A 20,047-nucleotide genomic window follows, 5' to 3' on the forward strand; every position below is an offset into this window, starting at 1 on the left:
AATTCCAGTTCAGGGCACATGCCTGGGTTGCAGGCTGGATCCCCAGTAGAGTTCGCACAGGGGGCACCCAATCAGTGTTTCTCTCTCATAGATGTTTCCATCTCTGTCTCTCTCCTGTCCTCTCTCTGAAATAAAATATAAATACATAAATAATTAAATAAGGTATATTCTTGGGTGACATTTTACTTATTTTTTAATGAACCATCACATTTATTCCACGTGGTATCTTTTGGAGGACCAGTATACTTACCCAATCCCTATTTATACATGTTGAAACATAATTTTTACAAAATACTGCCTTTGTAAAAGAAAGGATACCAAGGTGAGCATTGATTATGTTTCTGTGTGTGCCTCACCCTCTGCTTGGTCCTTCATTAACAGAAGTAAGCAGAAGTGGTTCTTTATAACTAAGATCTTTTTTAAAAAAATTTTTTTCTTTATTGATTTCAGGGAGAGAGAAACATCGATGAGAGAGAATATCGATTGGCTGCCTCCTGCATGCCCCCCTGGGGTTTGGCCCACAACCTTGACAGGGAATTGAACTGGTGACCTCTTGGTGCATGGGTCAATGCTCAGCCACTGAGCCACACTGGCTGGACTATAACTAAGATCTTAATGCCTCTACAGATAGTCAGTTGGCCCAGAGTAACTTTATGTGAAATTTCATAGGATGAAGGATTTGAGTCAGGGATTGTTCCTACTGCATATTCATTTTGCCAAGTTAGTGGAACTGACAAATGTGACTTCGCAGATTCTGGTAGTCATTAAGGATTATAATGGTCTCAACTGTTTAGAGTAGTAAAAATTTAAACATACATACTCAGTGTCATGTACATATATTTATTAATATAGTAATATACTATAACATTGTAGTAACATGCAGTTACTTCCTAAAATATTGACCAAAAAATGAAGTAAAAATGATAAGAAAGTTAGTATTAAGTAGAAGTTTTAATGTTTTTTTATTGCATTGGTATCTTGTTCACCTCCTGGGATATGATAAATCAGTTCACTATTGCTCTGAAATGTAACTTTTTATGTACACGTATCCATCTTATTATACGTCATCTTTCGTAGAGGAAAGACCTAATTATAACATGATTATAGTGCGTATTAGAGTCCACTTTTATCCCATTTTCTTTTATGTTATAGAAACTGATCTAACACAGTGTGCTTCTTTTTCTTTGTGTTGTGCTGTCTTAGGATGAGGATGGGACAGAAGACAACAGTCGTGTTGAACCTGTTGGACATGCCGACAGTGGTTTGGAGAATATACCCAACTTTTCTCTGGAGTAAGTTGCTGATGGTTTTAACTAAATTTGTAATATACTTGCAGCATCACTGAGAGCAGCAAGTGTTCCAAAAACAAGCGTTGCATTGGTTTGTTTTCCAAAGAGCATCTTTTATCTATTGTGCTAATTATCTAATGTAAAAAAGCTAGCATGGAAAATTCACATGTATCTGTTCTGAGTTTCATGCCTTGGCAAATACTTTTGAATTATATAAAATAGTGTTTGATTGAAAATATTTGCCATGTGTACAGCACTGCAACTGTTTTCAGATTGCTTTGTATGTCGGTATTTTGGTCCTTTGTTTGTTCTTCAACATAGCTAAATTTTAAAAAATTGTAAACATACTTACTTTACCGGAAAAACTAGTTGAATCATATAAACATTAGCTATTTTAGTATATATATTTTGATTTGAAAAAGTAGAACATCTCAACGTATTTGAAAATTAATAGATCGTAGGTTACGGACCTTGAACATGATTTTAAGTATAAAAGGACAAAGTAAAATTTTTTTATATTATCACAAGCGTGCAATTATCTTAAATATTGGCATGTTTAAATAGAAGGGGTTTTCAGGGAAGGGAGTCATTCTGAATTTTTTTCTTTTTCTTTGAATAAATGTTAGGAAATCTAGACATTAACATTTGAACTCTTAATTCTGTCTTCTTTTGGTCTACCAAGGGAAGGTTCTAAGAACTTCCTCAGTGAGATTAGGCAGTAGAATCAGATTATGTTTGGATATAGAGTAACCAGCACTCTCTAAGTATTTACTTTTAAGAAATACTTGCCATATCATAGTTCTTTTTAGAAAGAATGTAGAATAACAATAATTATTAATGCCAGCTACATTATTCTCAGTGGACAAACCAATCATTAAAAAATTTGTAAATGGCCCTGGCCGGTTTGGCTCAGCGTTTGAAGTGTTGGCCTGCGGACCAGAGAGTCCCAGGTTCCTTCCCGCTAGGGGCACGTACCAAAAGAAAATGTGTAAATGGTACTAATAGTATCTAAAATAGGATGTTATAAAATTCGATGAAAATATTTTACAAAATTAAAGTCCATTTAAATAGTGTTACTTTAATATGGCTAAATTTTTATTTTGTCCTAATTAGTATATATGATTAAATCTATGCACATATTTTTAGTTGTGTTTTGATTTGTGTGATACTCCTATTTTTATTTTTCTTTAGTCCTTGTCTTATACTACCAGGAAATTCATAGTATATAGGATGACCTGAGGTTTTTATTTAGGAAGATTAAGAATTGGCATTTTTCATTTTATAAAAATTATATTGTGACTTTTGTCAAATCCATTGATAATCATTTAAGGTTGTTGGGATTGCTTAAGCTAAACATTTAATTAAAATCCTATTTCCAAATATTGATTGTTAAATAGTACTGCTTAGATTTCTATGCAGTACACACACATACACACAGTCTACAAAGGAAGTAAAATATTATTTAAATGATTTACACATTTTACATTCTCTAAGTTACACCAACTTTTAGTAAACTTGGGCTTATTACATTAATAGTAAAGTATTTTAGTTATATAATAGAAGTAACTTCATGTTACTTTATATAAGTCGTTTCATTACTTTAAAGTTCATTTGCAAACACTTTTATGAAAATGGTTTGTTTTTTCATGAGTTTCATAACCTGCACTTGCAGTGATTTTAGAAGTGGTGACTTTAAATTGTTGTGGAATGGTGGGAGGTCGGGATTGCTGGATCACATTGGATTGTCATATGTCTGAAGGGGTACAAACTTTGACCTTATAATATTATTGAGTCAATGATATGCCATACTTAGGAGCTCTTTGTAAATTATAAAGTGCTCTATAGCTGCAACACTTTTATTCTTCATTGTCCTTGAAGTAGATATTGAGATGGAAATCTTTCAGTGGAAGTTTAGAGATTTGACTTGCAAAATGTGTACTTGTATACACAGAAGAGTGTGATCCGATAGAAATGGTTCTGTGTCATATTTAATGTAGTATTTCTGATGATTGCTCTCCCTGCATGCCATCAGACTAGTGTTCAGGTATGTAGTGTTTAATGTTGCCTTCATCACCATGCTTATATCCAGAATGTGTATGTACACATGTGTGTATGCTTGGTGGGATTTTTGTTTTGTTCTCTTTTTTTGTTTGTTATGTGTCTGTGTTGTATTTTTGTTTTGTTTTGTTGTGTTTCGGTTTGGTTTGTTTACAGTCCATGTTCATGCTCCCTCATTCATCATTGTCTCACAGCGATATGGTAAAGCTCGTACACGTCCCCAACGATGGAGGGCCTCTGGGAATCCATGTAGTGCCTTTCAGTGCTCGAGGCGGCAGGTAACGTATCTTGGAGGTTTTTAATTGAATCATAATGTGGAGTGTTTTATCTTCATTTATGCTCAGATTTAGAGTGGTGTTGATTTAGCATATGCTTAATGGAAATATTTTCATTTGGATCAACTCTCACTTCATTTGTACATATACATCATAATCACAGAAGGCACTTAAGCTGATGAAGAAATTGAGCATTCAAATTATCCTAATAATTTTGTTTTTCATTACATCCATGCAGACATTCTACTTTGCTGTAAATTGACGACAGAATTTAGAATCAGAATTCCAGATGAATTTGCAAAATTAAGGGAAAGAGCTTAAAGCTATTTTCTGGAAAAATTTATCCAATAAAAATTATCTAGATAACTTAGGTAGTGATTCATTTGAAATTATCTTTTATGTTTATTTAGTTCCTGAATTTTATAAGACTTTTATGATTATGTTTGACATTTTTAAAAGAAAGACAAGCCATAGATTTACTTCCTACCCTGTGGCTTTGGGCTCCTTCCCTTCAATGTCTGCACATTCAAATGTCAAAATTTTATATTGTTTGTTAATATGACTATTATTTTATAGACCATATATTCTTAAAAACTTAAAATGTTATATGAGTTTCTTTCATTCTGATACTTCTTTTCTGTGAAAGTGTTATTTCTTTGTTTTAATATATTCACATATTATGAATTGATTTTTCTGCTAGTGGTTGATGGGCTTTTGTCATGAACAAATGCTCTTCCCGAGGACATTATCTATGCACATTTACTTGTGATGTTTTATCACATCTTCTTTTATTTACCCATCTAGTGATTACACAGTGAAAAATATTTATGAAATATATGGCTTTATATTTTGAACTTCTATTTTTTATTATTATCATTTTATTTATTTACTTTAAGTTTCTTTACATGGAGAAGGGGAAGCTGAAAGGTTTCCTAGACCAGTGACTGAGAACTTAGAACATAGTTTAAACTCTGGCCAAGGAATTGCAAGCATCATGTGTTGTAAAAGACTGATACAAGCATGTTATTAAATTATCTATTTAGATTTTTAGATGGGTATTTGAACAATTGTACTATCTTTCTGGAACATCTTCTTAACAATGGGAAATCCAGATTTCATCTCTTTGGTAAAACACACACTTTATGGAATGTCTGGACAATGAAACTTTGATTTATCTAGAACTCGGCTGGAGTATGAGGCTTGAATGTTACTGTTGTATAACAAGTGAAATTCACCTTGAATTTGGAGGTAATGTTATATTGACAGAATTGTAGCTGCTTTCACTTTTTTCCTCTTCTTTTTTAACTTTGTTGTTGTTAATTCTCACCTGACGATATGTTTCCATTATTTTTTTTTTTTTTTTTTTTTTTTAGATAGAGTGGAAGGGAGGGAGGAAGAGAGAAAGAAACATTGATGTGAGAGAGACACATAAATTAGTTGCCTCCCACACAACCCCAACCTGGGCCAGGGATTGAACCCAAGACATTTCGGTCCCTGGGCCGGAGCTCTAATGGCTGAGCCAAAGCAGTCAGGACTTTTTTAACTTTTAAGCCCTAGAGAAGCATTGATATTTCTTCAAAGAACTTTTCAGTTAAACAAGCTGCATTGTTTTTCAAAATGTATCTTGTCTTTCCTTTAAAATATATAATTTTATTTTATTTATTTATTTATTTATTTTTAGGACACAGAGTTTTCTTTAATTATTGTTTTTGGGGAAGGGACACCACACTTCTACTCAATTAAGAGAAACATTTTTTTTTTTATCAGTACAGAGGTCTTCTTTTTACACTTATGATGCCATGAATTCACAGGGAATGGGCTCCAGCAGCTCAGGATCCTCTGCATTGGTTCTCACAAATGTGCTTCTCTGGGTGGAGCAGGCTGAGGCTTCAGGTGAACCCAGGTGCCTTTCTCTTTGGCTTCCTTCTTTTTTTCTGATCATTTTCCTTCACATGTTTCAGGAAGATATCTTGGCTCTTAGAGTGCTTGATCTGCTCAATACATACATTAATTCTCTTGGCAAGAATCTTGCCCTTAACTTGTTTGTTCACAACAATGCTCACTGCATGCTGGGTGACACTGTAGACTCTTCCAGTTTTGCCATGGTAACATTTGTGGGGCATTCCTTTTTGAACCGTGCCCATTCCCTTTATGTCCACAATATCACCTTTCTTATAGATGCACATGTATGTAGCCAAAGGAACAACTCCATGTTTTCTAAAAGGCCTAGAGAACATATAGCAGGTGCCTCTCCCCTTTCCCTTTGTGTTCGTCATTTTGGCGAATTGCTGGAAGATGGAGGTTCCAGCCGAGAAAAAGTAAAAAATATGATTTTAAATGATCTCAAAAATTAAATCTTTTTTTCCCCTTATATCATTAAGTAGAAAAATAAGATAAAATATATGGATTATAGCTTTCTAATATTAATATGTCTTTACCTGCCTGTGGAATATAATATAAATTATTACAAAGGAGACTTAATTGTTTATGTACCAGCTTTGAACCAGTATTTCAGTGACATGTTATTTTCTGTCATTTACCACGTTTCCTACGTCATTGTGAAAAGATAAAATAAGTTGGTGAAAGGCCTGAAGTAAAAGGGTAATAAGATAGAAAAATAAACCTACTCTTGCCCAGGCTCTGTGGGTTGAGTGTTGTCCCATGGACTGAGACGTCCCAGTTCCATTCCTGGTCAGGACACATGCTCGGGTTGCTGGTTGGATCCCTCATAGGGGTTGTGCAGGTGGCAGCTAGTTGATTGATGTATCTTTCTCACATTGATGTTTCTATCTCTCTCACCTTTCCTCTCTTTCTAAAAAACAAACAAACAATAAAAATATTTTTAGAAAAAAAGAAGAAAAAATAAACCTACCCTAGAATAATTTGAATGGAAAGCATTTCACAGACACCACCAGTTCCTGGTTATCATGGTGTTTAGTTTTGATATACAGAACACATTTAAGTAGACAAGTATCCCTTTGCAGAACTAGAAATTATTTTTCAGCCAAGTCATTTTTAATTCTTGATGATTTGACACTTAGTGAAGAAAGTCTGCAGCCTTCCTGTATAAGGGACAAAGAGATCAATAAAGTCAGACTCTTTATAAAATCTTTATAAGCATCACCAGTTTTGTATTGGGAAACAGAACAGAACTAATTTTTTTCCAAAGCCTGTGTTGCAGTTTTGTTTGTTTTTTAAGTTTTTTTTTTCTCTTTATTCATTTTAGAGAGAGAAAAAGGGAGAGGGAGAGAGATAGAAACATTGATAAGAGAGAAAGAATATCGATTGGCCGCCTCCTGCATGCCTCCCACTCAGGATCGCGCCCACAACCTGGGCATGTGCCCTGACTGGGAATTGAACTGGTGACATCTTGGTGCATGGGTTGATGCTCAACCACTGAGCCACATTGGCTGGGCCTGTGTTGCATTTTAAAGCTATCTTGTGGACTTGACAGTAACGGTATCACAGAGGTATGTTGATAGTGGGAGTGAAAATGCAGGTAGGCTGCTCAGATTCACAGATACCAATCTTTTTTTTTTTTTTCATCCTCACCCAAGGATATTTTTGCATATTTTGTTCAGATAGAGGGAGAGGGAGAGGGGGGGAGAGAGAGAGAGAGAGAGAGAGAGAAACATCAACGTGAAAGGGACCCATCCATCGAGTGGTTGCCACCTGCACAACCCTACCAGGGCCGGGGACAAACTGAAACTGAGGTATGTGCCCTTAGTGGAAACCGAACCCGGGTTTCTCTGGACTGCAGGCTGACGCTCTAACCGCTGAGCAAACCGGCCAGGGCATAGATACCAATCTTCAGGAGCCAGAAACACCCACCTCCCTTGTTCTCAGAAATGCTTACAGGTGGACTCTTCATTCAGTTAGATACATTTCCAAGCATTTAGCTTGTGGGAATTCCCTGTGTTAGGTGCTTGGAAACAAAGATGAACAGAACTTAGTCTTTCTTCAGAGATTTGCAGTGGAGGTGGAGTGATTACTAAGAAATCACACAATTATAATTATGTGATAAATGTTTTTTTTTTAAATCTTTATTGTTGGATGTAAAATGTATTACAGATGTTCCACATTTTTCCCCCATTGACCCCCTCCTCCCCACTCCCGCCCCACTCCCACCTTTTCCCACACTATTGTCTGTGTCCATTGGTTATGCATATAAGTTCTTTGGTTTATTTCTTCCCACCCCCCCAACCCCTTTCCCTTTGAGGTTTGTCAGTCTAGCAATGAATTTGTGCTTCTTAATCCCTTCACCTTTTTCACCCATTCCCCCAACCCCCCTCCCAACTGGCAACCAACAAAATGTTCTCTGTATCTATGAGAATGTTTCTGTACTTCCTGTTCATTTTGTTTGTAGATTCCATTGTTGGTAGATATGTATTCATTGCCATTTTGTTTGTTCATACATTTTATCTTTTTCTTCAAAAAGACCCTTCATCATTTCATATAATAACAGTTTGGTAGTGATGAACTCCATTAACTTTTTCTTGTCTGGGAAAGTTTTTATATGTCCATCGATTCTAAATGACAGCTTTGCAGGATAGAGTAATTTTGGTTGTAGGTTCTTGGTTTTCATCACTCTGAATATTTCTGGCCACTCCCTTCTGGCCTGCAAAGTTTCTTTTGAGAAATCAGCTGACAGCCTAATGGGTACTTCCTTGTAGGTAACTAGCTGCCTTTCTCTTGCTGCTTTTAAGATTTTCTCTTTGTCTTGAACCTTTTGCATTTTGATGATGATGTGTCTTGGTGTGGGCCACTTGGGGTTCATCTTGTTTGGGACTCTCTGTGCTTCCTGGACTTGTATGTCTGTTTCCTTCACCAAGTTAGGAAAGTTTTCTGCCATTATTGTTTCAAACAGGTTTTCGATTTCTTGTTCTCTCTCTTCTCTTTCCGGCACCCCCAAGATGCGAATGTTGGCATGCTTGAAGTTGTCCCAGAGGCTCCTTACACTCTCCTTATTTTTCTGGATTCATTTTCTTTTTGCTGTTCTGATTGGGTGTTTTTTGCTTCCTTATATTCCAAATCGATGGTTTGCTCCTTGGATTTACATACTCTATTATTGAAGCTGTGTAAATTATTCTTTATTTCAGTTAATGCCTCCTTCAATTCTAACTGTGTATCCATGATTTCTAACTGGTCCTTTTTTATGCTCTTGAGGCCCTCCTTAAGTTCACTGAGGTTCTCACTAAGTTCATTGAGCATCCTTATAAGCAGTATTTTGAACTCAGTATCTGTTAGGTTGCTTATCTCCCTTTCACTTAGTTCTTTTCTTGGGGTTTTGTTCTGTTCTTTCATTTGGGACCTGTTTCTTTGTATCCTCATTTTGGCTGTGTTTGTTTCTGTGTATTACTTAATGAGAGATATGGGGCTCGCTGAGACCCGATGTTGCTCGTTTGAAAGAATTTAGGGAAAACCTGAAGCAGGATCCAAGACTGGCCAATCCTATGGTTAAGCAAGTGGCAACAGCTTGGGTAGGCTTGAAAGTTGTGTGGGGCGGGGCGGGGCCTCAGGGAGTCAGCAGGGCGGGGCTCCCAGTGTGAGCCAGGTTGCTGGAGTCCCAGATATGGCTTCTGTCTGCCGCCCCCGGGAAGGGTTCACCAAAGGAACAAAGGCCTCTGACAGCACGTTTGTCCCTGAGGAAGCCCCCTCTCCAGCGCTCGCTGCAGTGCCAAATAGCTCAGTTCTTCCCTGTGTGTCTCTGGTGCCCCTCGAGCTGCCTCCCCTCCGAGCTTAGAGGGAGAGAGTCCGATAAGTCCGTGCGCGGGCCCTTTAAGGAGCTGCCTGGGGCTCCAGCCACTTCAGCTTCCCTGAGCCTCAGTTTCCACTGGTTTTTCCAGCCAGAAGTTATGGGGACTTCTCTTCCTGGCACTGGAACCCTGAGCAGGCACCTGGTGTGGGACGGGGACCCCTCAGTCCTCAGGAAGGACCTTCCCAGCTGCAGGAGCCTCCTGATTTTTATCTGCCACACTTGGGTCTGGGACCAGCCCGTCTGGCCGCCGCGCGGCCACGGCCGCCGCCCCTCCTACCAGTCTGGATGTGGCTGCTTTTTTAAATTCCGTAGTTGTAGGACTTCCATTCAGCTTGATTTCAGGCGGTTTTGAATGATGGTTGTTCTGTAGTTTAGTTGTAACTTTGATGTCGTTGTGGGAGGACGCGATACCGCGTGTACCTACTCCGCCATCTTGACCGGAAATCCGATAAATGTTGATATATAGTTATGTAATAGCTTCTCTGTGAACTGGTAAGTGTTTTGTGAATTAGGTAATTGAAGCTGGCTTGTGTGAGAAGATTATTTTTAATGAGATGATAGATTGTAAAGGAAACCTCCTCAACTCCATGATGGCTATAAGGGAAAGTTAGGCAATTCAGTATAGCAGAAAGGAAGAGATTAAGTGGAACTTGTAAAGAAATTGCACATATATCTAGTGGAAATACAGAAATGCATATTATAGGATGTAAGGTGAAATTTCCAAGAACCACTTTCCTTTTACAAAATTCCAACCCTGCTTGGGCCATCTCAATTTTGGCAATATAACTGATTGAATAACACTACATAATTACAGGCATACAGCAGGTCCTTGTATAACATTGTTGTTTTTTTTTAACCTTGTTTTGTTATAATGGTGATGAGATGCGGGAACCTAGTGCATATTTATATCAATTAGCCTGTGGTAAAATTGGTTTCATTATATGTGAGGACTTACCATACCTGGTTTTGTTACACTTTACTCTATTGAGTTTTGCAGATATTGCATTTCTTATAAATTGAAGGTAAGATTTTCCACCCACAAAAAAGGTTATGACTCCCTGAAGGCTGAGGTGAATGTTAGCATTTTCAGCAATAAAAATATTTTTAATTAAGGTATGTACATTTTAAGACACAAATGCTATTGCATACTTACTAGACTACAGTACAGTGAAAACATAACTTTTATATACACTGGGAAACCAAAAAATTTATATTGTGATATTTGCTTTATTGCCTTGGTTGTAATTGACCTCACCGTATCTCTGAGGTCTGCCTATAGTTTCATAAATGTGACACATATGTTAGTGTTGCTTTCTGGTTTAGATTTCAAAGTCAGTGAGTCTAAGGAACAATGTAGATGGGAATTATGTGTCAGAAAGAAAACAACACAATGCAGAACATCTTGAATATCAAATATGATACAGGAAAATAGGAAAAATGTGAAATCAGTATTAGGGAAAATTTTAAAGCCACATAGGTATAATTATGGCCTTGGGTATAATGATGTTTTCTTAAATAAAGATCTTCCTGGGCTAGCTTATAAAGGCTGTTATCTAGGAGCTGCTGAAATAGCTCAGTTGGGAGAGCATCAGACTGAAAAGGTTGTTTTCTAGAGTAAGTTGGGTGTTGGTCTTTGAATGGGGCATCAATGACAATTGGCATGTGGTTGCTCATTCCAGAACCACTGCTTCATATCCCCAGAATTGGAGACAAATAGATGCATGGAAAAGGCAGTATTATCTTCCCCTTCATGTGGTTTCTTTTTAGTTGCCATCTTTTATGTTATTCAAAAATAATTAACTGATCCGCATTCAGAATTTTCTATTCAGTTTTATCACCTAGAAATCAATTTTCACTTCACACATATTTCATTTTATCTTGATTTAAATGTAAAACATAACTTCTTTATTTGAATCAGAAAGTAAATAATTGTCATTTCTTATGGCAAAAAATCTATGTTTTTTATATATTTTTTATACTTCTATAGGTATTGCTCAGTAAAGGAATGAATGAACTAGTGAGTATCCATATTAGTTATGGCATTACTATATTAGAAATAAAATAATAAGGGCATCGCCTGGCTTAACAGTTATTACAAGTTTTTTCTGAGGCTTTCTAATTATGTAGGAAATGTGATTATGATGTATTATAATACTAAGTATTTAAAAAGCAAGATATAAAATAGTATACCGAAATATGGGCTGGACTTATGAAATTATAAGATTTTATATTTAGTTTTAAAAAACTTAATAGTCAAATTGAGAAGTATGTATATGAAAAGAGCCATGCTCTATGTCAAAAGAAAATTCTGCTGTGCCACAGGGATTCAGAGGAAGTAGAACTATTGAATATTGGATGCTATGCAAACCCTTAATGAAGCAACGGAACTAGATCTGCTCTTTGAAGGAAATACAGGAATTATGCTGGTGATGTTCTTTTTTTTTTTTATCCTCACCCAAGGACACTTTTTCATTCTTTGTTCAGATAGAGCAGGAGGGGGAGAGAGAGAGAGAGAGAGAGAGAGAGAGAAACATCGATGTGAAAGGGACACATCGAGTGGCTGCCACCCGCACAACCAACCAGGGCCGGGGACAAACTGCAACCGATATACATGCCCTTAGCAGGAACCGAACCCGGGTCTCTCTGGACCGCAGGCCGACGCTCTAACCACTGAGCCAAACCGGCCAGGGCTGGTGATGTTCTTTTTAGGCAGAGTATATGTGAAAGGAAGGTGCTACATAAAAATGTACCTGATTGTTTACATAATGAGTCATTGATTTGAAACAATGTATTGGAATATGGCACTAGATATATTCCAGTTGTTAGAAAGCACTTTATGAATGGCCATGAGACTGCATTCAGCACATAATTAAGAAATTATTGAAGTTTTACAAGAAATATGATTGTATTATTTTTAAGTAACTATTAATCGTCTACTTCTACTCTACATTCTAACTTACAGTAGGTATTCTAAATCTTTTTCTCTTTGAAAACATGTATGGCTAAAGCGCATTATTCTTTTTTTATTCTTTTTATTTATTTTTGTTACAGATGTTTCTCCTTTTTTTCCTCATTGACACCTTCCTCCCTATCCCCCCCACCCCATCCCCGGCTTCGTTGTCCACATCCATTGGTTATGCGTACATGCATATAAGTTCTGTGGTTTATCTCTTCCTTCCCCCCACCACCCCCTCTTCTGAGGGTTGTCATTCTGTACCCTACTTCCACATCTCTGGGTCTGCCCAATTCCTCAGGCTGTTATGTTCATTATATTTTACAAATAAGTGAGATCATATGGTATTTGTCTTTTTCTGCTTGGCTTGTTTTGTAAAGCACATTATTGTTGTTTTTGTTTTGTTTTTTATCCTTACCTGAGGACATTTTTCCATTTTTTGTTCAGATAGAGTAGGAGGAAGAGGGAGGGAGGGAGGGAGAGAGAGAGAGAGAGAGAGAGAGAGAGAGAAACATCGACGTGAAAAGGACACATCGAGTGGCTGCCACCCGCACAACCCAACTAGGGCTGGGGACAAACTGCAACTGAGGTACGCGCCCTTAGCGGGAACCAAACCCGGGTCTCTCTGGACTGCAGGCTGATGCTCTAACCACTGAGCAAAACTGGCCGGGATAAGCACATTATTCTTAAAGTACAGTCAGCTTCTCTAGGTCCTTTTTATAATGCATTCTTCTTTAGACTTAGCCCTTGGAATTTTCTTTCACAGTACTTTTTCTTGTGCAAATAGTAAATGTATGTTTATTTTATTAAGCAAGTTTTAAAAAGATCTAGACTCTAACAGGAGCCATTCTTGATCTAGGTGTATTCTGTGTTGGGTTGGCAAACTTTCTGTAAAGGGTCAGGTATCCAGTATTTTTGGCATGTGGGCCACTGAGTTTCTGTTGCAGGTAGCACCAAAGCAACCATAGATAGTATATAATCAAACAAGTGTGACTTTGTTCCAGTAAAGCTTCATTTACAAAATGGTGGTAGGCCAAATTTTGGCTGATGAACTATAATTTACCAGGGCTACTTTAGAGAACCAAACAAATAACAATTCCTGCCATTATGGAGTTTACATTATAGTATTTTTCATATCTAAAATTTTTTTCTCTTTTTTTATTTATATAATTTGAGGGGGAGAGCAAGAGTCCAAAACTTTATATTCACTTACTGGTTGATAAGAAAGCCTCTTTATTGTAACTGTCTATTATTTCTCACCAACATACACCCCTAATTCTAAAGAATTCCCAGGAGGAAAAGAAATAGAAAAAAACTTTATTTAACATCCTCTGGTTATTAATATATACTCACAGAACTCTTCTTCCTAATATCTGATTGCAAATCATGAAACTTAAGGAAAAATATAAAGTCTTTAAATAGGATAAAAACCCTTGGTAAGATATATGTTTGTGACTGTGTGTGTGTGCACGCGCATGCACGGGTATATACGTGCATGTATATGTATGGCTCTTTGTGTTTCTAGCTACCAATCGGCTTGTGCTAGTAAACATCTTATTAATTAGTGCTCAGCTTACTTTTTATAAATGTACATCATTTGATATGGTTAATTTTTATTTTTATCTCAAATGATTTTTTTAACCATTTATCTTTAATTTGGTATTTAGAGTATTAGGTGAAGGGTAACACCAAACTTTTTAAAATTTCTGTATTAAATTTATATTTCATTATTTTTCTCCCTTGATTTTCTTACATTACTGTCTATAAATTCTACCATGCTAGCCAAACAAACAAAAAAAATCACATACATAATCGAATATTTTATAATATTAAAGATTTTAATTGAAATAAAAGAGACCTTATTGGAAAATATGTATTCATGTTATCAGATTAATATAGAAAATTGAAATATCCAGATATACATATTTAATAATTTTCCTCTCAAATAAAACTTAAAGTTGTTTTTTTTCGTCAATTTTCACCTGAGGATTTTTTTCAAATATCTTCAGATAGAGTGGTGCAGGGGGAGAGAAACATCACTGTGAGAGAGACACATTTACTGTCTCTCGAACAACCCCGACCAGGGCCAGCGACAAACCGCAACCGAGGTACATGCCTTTGGCTGAAATCGAGCCCACGATTCTTTCATCCATGGGCCAATGCTCTAACCACTGAACCAAACCAGCCAGGGTAAAATTGAAGTTTTTATAAAGTCGTCAAACTAGCCTGTCTACAAAAGTAGTTAGCAAATATCTTTGGAAGGTCTTGAGAAGTCCATACTCATTTGCTTAATTATTTAGTCAAAACCTGAGTTTGGCTTCTTCTCCTAAGATTAGCATGGTCATATTATTCCTAACTTTTAGCTCAACTAACCTATATTTTATTCATTGTACCACATCAAAAACAAAATGTTCATTTTCTTTTGAGAATTTCTATTTAGAAATGTATTATTTCTCTGTGTCAATCAGTAACTGACTTGATTACATGCTGAATTACCATGTTAGTGACAGAGGGATTGTTAGGAATAGTCCACATTTTGAGACCAAGGATATCTTTGGATGGAACTTGGCTCTGTAGTTTTAGTAAGTGTGGCCTGGGCAAGTTAGCTTCACTTATCCTCAGTCTTCACAGCTGAGTGATGAGACACTCCTATGACTTTGTATGGTTTAAATAAGAAAGTACATGTAATTATTAAATACATCGAAATGCATTTAGCATGGTACTTGGCAGTGGCAGCTAACAAGAGTGATATTTTTGTGTGCCCATTACCCAGTGAGGATCTTCTTGTTACCATGTATTTGACATATATATCATGTGCTTTATGATACATTACCTGTACACTTGAAACTTCTACAATCTGATTTACCATTGTCAGCCCGGTCAACTTAATTTATAAAGCAAAAAAAAGGATTATTTTTATCTTCCTTTTATCTTATTATATGTGCCTTAAATTTCCCTCCTTATTTCTTTGTGGTCTGGTTTTCTAGGTAGGTGCTTATTAGTGTATATAATAGCAGAAAATGATCATTTGTCCCTTCTTTCATAAATCTGATATGAGGTTTTACTGTTATATCATAAATTTGAGAATCTCATTATACACCTTTTTAATTAGTTGCGTACATATGTTAATAAAGAATACAGTACAATACTATGGTTCTACTTCAGGTGTTAAAGAAAGCTTTATTTGAAGTTTGTGTGTTTCAGTTCACTGTAGAGTTTTAAAATTGAATTTTACCTTTAAAAGAAAATATATGCTCTTGAACTTTGCGCACTCTGTTTTAATTTAATTACTTTAGTGAAAAACAATTTAATTATTATTTACTGAATCTGTTGCTTTTTGTCTGAAAGATTTTAATTTTACGTTCTCAGCTATAGATTTCTTTGTTCCAATAAAGGACCATAATAAATAAATTTGTTTTTTAGAGAAAGTTGTACTTTATACTTAGATAAATCTTCCTTAAATGTAGTAGCATGATGTCTGTCATTTCTACCTTAATCTGGTAAAAAGTCTCTGTTTTTATTTACCCTTTTCTTTTTTTTTTTTTGGTCTATTTCATCTCATCCATTAAATATAAAAATTTAATAATCAAGATACTATTTTAACTTGTAATTCCTCTAAATTTGTTTTCTATTTGTGTCATCTAAGAGAGTGTCTGTGGTTCTCAGGGGTCAACTGTATATAATTGCTGACCCCTCATGTTTCGTACTCAGTGAGGTGAGAGAGTCTGGTTGATGGGATCCATTCTGTCCATTTCTACTCTGGCCACCACATCTGTGGTATTTATACTGTGCCCGTTTTTATTAAGATGAATTGTGATCATTTCCCTAACAGCAGTGTGGCAGTTGTGGGAATTTGAATTATCAAAGCAAAATTCATACTTGCTCAGCCAAATGAGATGTCAATAAAATATTCATTACTTATTTTTAGTTTTATCATTGGTTGTAATTTATACTTAGAATTGAAAATTTTAGCATGTGTGACTGAGTTTGCTTTAATTAAGTGTATAATTAGTGAAACTTGTAAAAATGTAGTGCTGCGATCCTTAATATAATCTAAGCAGTTAAATTTCTGATTATAGATACAAAATCATGTGCGAAGATGCAGTATTTCAGTGGCTTGCTTTCTGTGACTCTATCCTTCTTTTCCTGTTTTGAGAATTTGCATTATATTTTGTAAAAAACATTATTCAAAAGCCATGAGGAAAGGCTTAAAATAAATATGTTTATTTGCATTTTTTTTAAAGAAAGTTATTCTGAAGTGAGATTTTTACATGGTGGATATAGGATCCCTCCTCCAGTTTTGAAAAAGGTATAGAAAACAGAAGAGGAGTATGTTTGGAGATGTTTCAGATTTACAAGAAAAAAAATATTTATTTGTTCACACAGTATATGTGCCACATTGGGTTTACATTAGATTCAATGGGAGGTCAAGGAGGTTTCACATAACCCTGAAACTCTGTGGACACATCTTCATAAATCTGCTGTGCCACAGTATCCTGTACACCAAATCTTTTCTCCTGTTTCTGTCAGCACAGCCCATTTGGGTGGTTGGTTCTGTTCCTGGACTGTTCCCCCCACGTAGAGTTCACTGAGCTCCTGTTTTCCCTCTCCCCTGTCTCTTATTATTATAATTTTTAAAATTTAAACTTGTCTTTATTGTTGAATGTATTACAGATATCCCTCCTATTTCTGCCCCAATGAGCCCCTCCTCTCTGCTTCTATCCCCCTCCTGCCTTCCCCACCCTATTTGTCTGTATCTATTGGTTATGCATATATACATAAAAGTTCTTTGGTTTATCTTTTCCTGGACCCCCTACCTGCTTCCCTTTGAGATTCCTCAGTCTAATAATCAATTAATACTTAGAGACATTTTTTGCCTTTCTCCCCAATACCCCTCCCATCTGGCAACAAACAAAAAGTTCTCTGTATCTATGAGTCTCTTTCTGTTTTGCTTGTTCATTTTGTTGTAGATTCAGTTGTTGATAGACATGTATTTATTACCATTTTATGGTTCATATTTTTTATCTTTTTCTTCAAGAAGACCCTTCAACATTTCATATAATACTGGTTTGTTGGTGATTAACTCCTTCAACTTTTCCTTGTCTGGGAAACTCTATGTCCATTGATTCTAAATGATAGCTTTGCAGGATAGAGTTATCTTGATTATAGGTCCTTGCTTTTCATCAGTTTGAATATTTCTTGCCATTCCCTTCTGGCCTGCAAAGTTTCTTTTGAGAAACTGGCTGACTGTCTCATGGGAGCTCCCTTGTAGGTAACTATTTTTCTCTTGCTGCTTTTAAGATTCGCTCTTTGACTTTAACCTTTTGCATTTTTATGATAATGTTCCTCGGTGTGGACCTCTTTGGGTTCAACTTGTTTGGGACTCTCTGTGCTTCCTGGACTTGTATGTCTGTTTCCTTCATCCAGTTAGGGACTTTTTCTGTCATTTTTATCAAATAGGTTTTCCATTTCTTGCTTTCTCTCTTCTCCTTCTAGCATCCCTATGATGTGAATGTTGTCACGCTTGAAGTTGCCACAGAGGCTCCTTACACTGTGCTCATTTTTTGGATTCTTTTTTTCTTTTTGCTGTTCTGATTGGGTGTTTTTTGCTTCCTTATATTCCAAATTGATGGTTTGCTTCTCAGCTTCACCTACTCTCCTATTGATTCCCTGCAAATTATTCTTTATTTCAGTTAGTGCATCCTTCATTTTTTACTGGACTTTTATTATGCTCTTGAGATTCTCACTAAATTTCTTGAACATTCTTATAATGAGTGTTTTGAACTCTGCATCTGTTACATATCTCCATTTTTCATTTAGTTCTTTTCCTGGGGTTTTGTTCTGTTCTTTTGTTTGAGACATGTTTCTTTGTCTTCTCATTTTGGCTGCCTCCCTGTGTTTGTTTCTATGTATTCGGTAAAATGTCTATGTCTCCTAGTCTTCATAGGGTGGCCTATTGTATTAAGTTTCCTGTAGGGTCCAGTGGCACAGACTTCTTGATCACCCCAGCTGGGCCCTCAAGGTATACCCTTCACGTGGACTCTACACTCTTCTGTGCAATTGAGTCTTTATTGTTGTTGGCATGTCAATGGGAGGGATTTCCTTATGCTGATCAGCTGGCTGTGCCCATTGACCACTGACCTCTGAGTACCTTGGATGATCAACTGTGCAGGGGCCCACCACTCAGAGCCAGACTAACTTCAGGGCTCTAGTATATACTGATTCTACTCCTTGAGTGTGATGCTTGTAGAAGTGGTTGGGTGGTGGTGCTTCTCCATGGTCTGAAGCTGTCCAGTGGGTGTGCTGGCTCTGGGGCAAGGTTAGCCATTGCCTGTGTTCTGCCTGGGGCCACCAGGCATAAGCTACAAAGTGATCTACAGATGGCTGTTTCTTGTGCTGGGCTTGGGAGTGCCCAGGCAAAGCCAAGCTGTGAACCAAGGCTGGCTGCTTCTAGTGCCAGGCCCAAGACCACTTAGCGAGAGGTATCAGGCTCTCTGAGGCCAGATGCTGTTTGTGTGAAAGAATTTAGAAAACTCTGAAGCAGGAACCAAACCTGGACAATCCTATGGTAAAGCCGCTGGAAACAGCTTGGGTGGTCCTGAAAGTTAGATGGGACAGGGCAAACAGTGTGAGCCGCGTTGTTGAAGTCCCATATATAGCGTCTGTCTGCCAGCCTGTGGGGGAAGGGCCCATCAAAGGAACAAAAGCCTCCATCAGCAGGTCTGTGCAGGAGAAAGCTGCCTCTCCAGCTCTCTCCCTGATGACCAACCAACTCAGTTCTTCCTGTATGTCTCTGGTGCCTTTCAAGCTGCCTCCCCTGCACTGGAGCCCAGGAGCAGCAAGTCAGAGTAAGTGTGTGCGCTGGCCCTTTATGAGGAACTGCCTGGGACTCTAGAAGCCTCAGCCTCAATTCCCACTGGGTTTACAGCCAGAAATTATGGGTACCAGCCCGTCTGTGCCCTGCCCCTTTTACCAGTCTCAGTGTGGCTTCTTTAATTTCATAGTTGTAGGACCTCTGTTCAGCTCGATTTCAGGCAATTCTGAATGATGGTTGTTCTGTAGTTTAGTTGTAATTTTGATGTGGTTGTGGGAGGAGGCGAGAACCACGTTTACCTACATCAGCATCTTGACCAGAAGTCTCCCCCGTCTCTTATTTTTTGCAAGGTGGTTTCTTCTGATGGAAAATTGTTGCTCCTAATAAGAAATTCTGGTAATAGCCAAGGTGAGAAAGTATTCTGTATTCCAGCACATTGGCATGCCAAAATGTTCTGAAAGTTCATTAGCTTCAGTTATTTTCTCTACTAAGTGTTACAGGAACCACAACAGGAACCACAACATTATAAGTAGTCAATTCTTTATTATTTCAGATCAAGTTCTAGTTGCTTCTTGAATCTGCAAAATATATACCTTAATTGTTTTTAATTATGTATACCATTTGAGATGCCTTTAAATTGAATGGGGGAGGTATGGAAATATTTCTTCTTGCCCACACACATTTTCAAGCTTGATGAAAGCATCTATTGTTACTTCCCAATGATTTCCCATTCAGAGGGTACTTTTCATTCTCAGTCTAGCTGTTATGTTATCAGTTTAATTCTCTTGTCAAGTTTTTTTGATAGTTCATCCCCATTCTTTTATAATCATTTTCACCTAGTGAAGCAAATAAGATAATTTTGCAGATTGTGCTAGTTTTAAATTAATCCATTCTTTTTTA

General features: G+C 37.0%; 1 protein-coding gene and 1 pseudogene across 8 annotated transcripts in view; one reads left to right on the forward strand and one right to left on the reverse strand.

Moving 5' to 3' along the window:
* PARD3 (par-3 family cell polarity regulator) overlaps nucleotides 1–20,047 on the forward strand; it is an 823,714-nt gene that overhangs the window by 454,354 nt on the left and 349,313 nt on the right. For all 8 annotated transcript variants that reach the window (XM_036242174.1, XM_036242150.1, XM_036242158.1 and 5 more), the window contains exons 6-7: nucleotides 1,204–1,292; nucleotides 3,542–3,625. In XM_036242174.1, the coding sequence (XP_036098067.1) occupies nucleotides 1,204–1,292; nucleotides 3,542–3,625 (173 nt within the window). The remainder of the gene's footprint in view (nucleotides 1–1,203; nucleotides 1,293–3,541; nucleotides 3,626–20,047) is intronic.
* LOC118639358 lies at nucleotides 5,412–5,901 on the reverse strand (annotated as a pseudogene).

The sequence above is a fragment of the Molossus molossus genome, unplaced genomic scaffold (genome assembly GCF_014108415.1).
Source record: "Molossus molossus isolate mMolMol1 unplaced genomic scaffold, mMolMol1.p scaffold_m16_p_1, whole genome shotgun sequence".
NCBI lineage: Eukaryota > Metazoa > Chordata > Mammalia > Chiroptera > Molossidae > Molossus > Molossus molossus.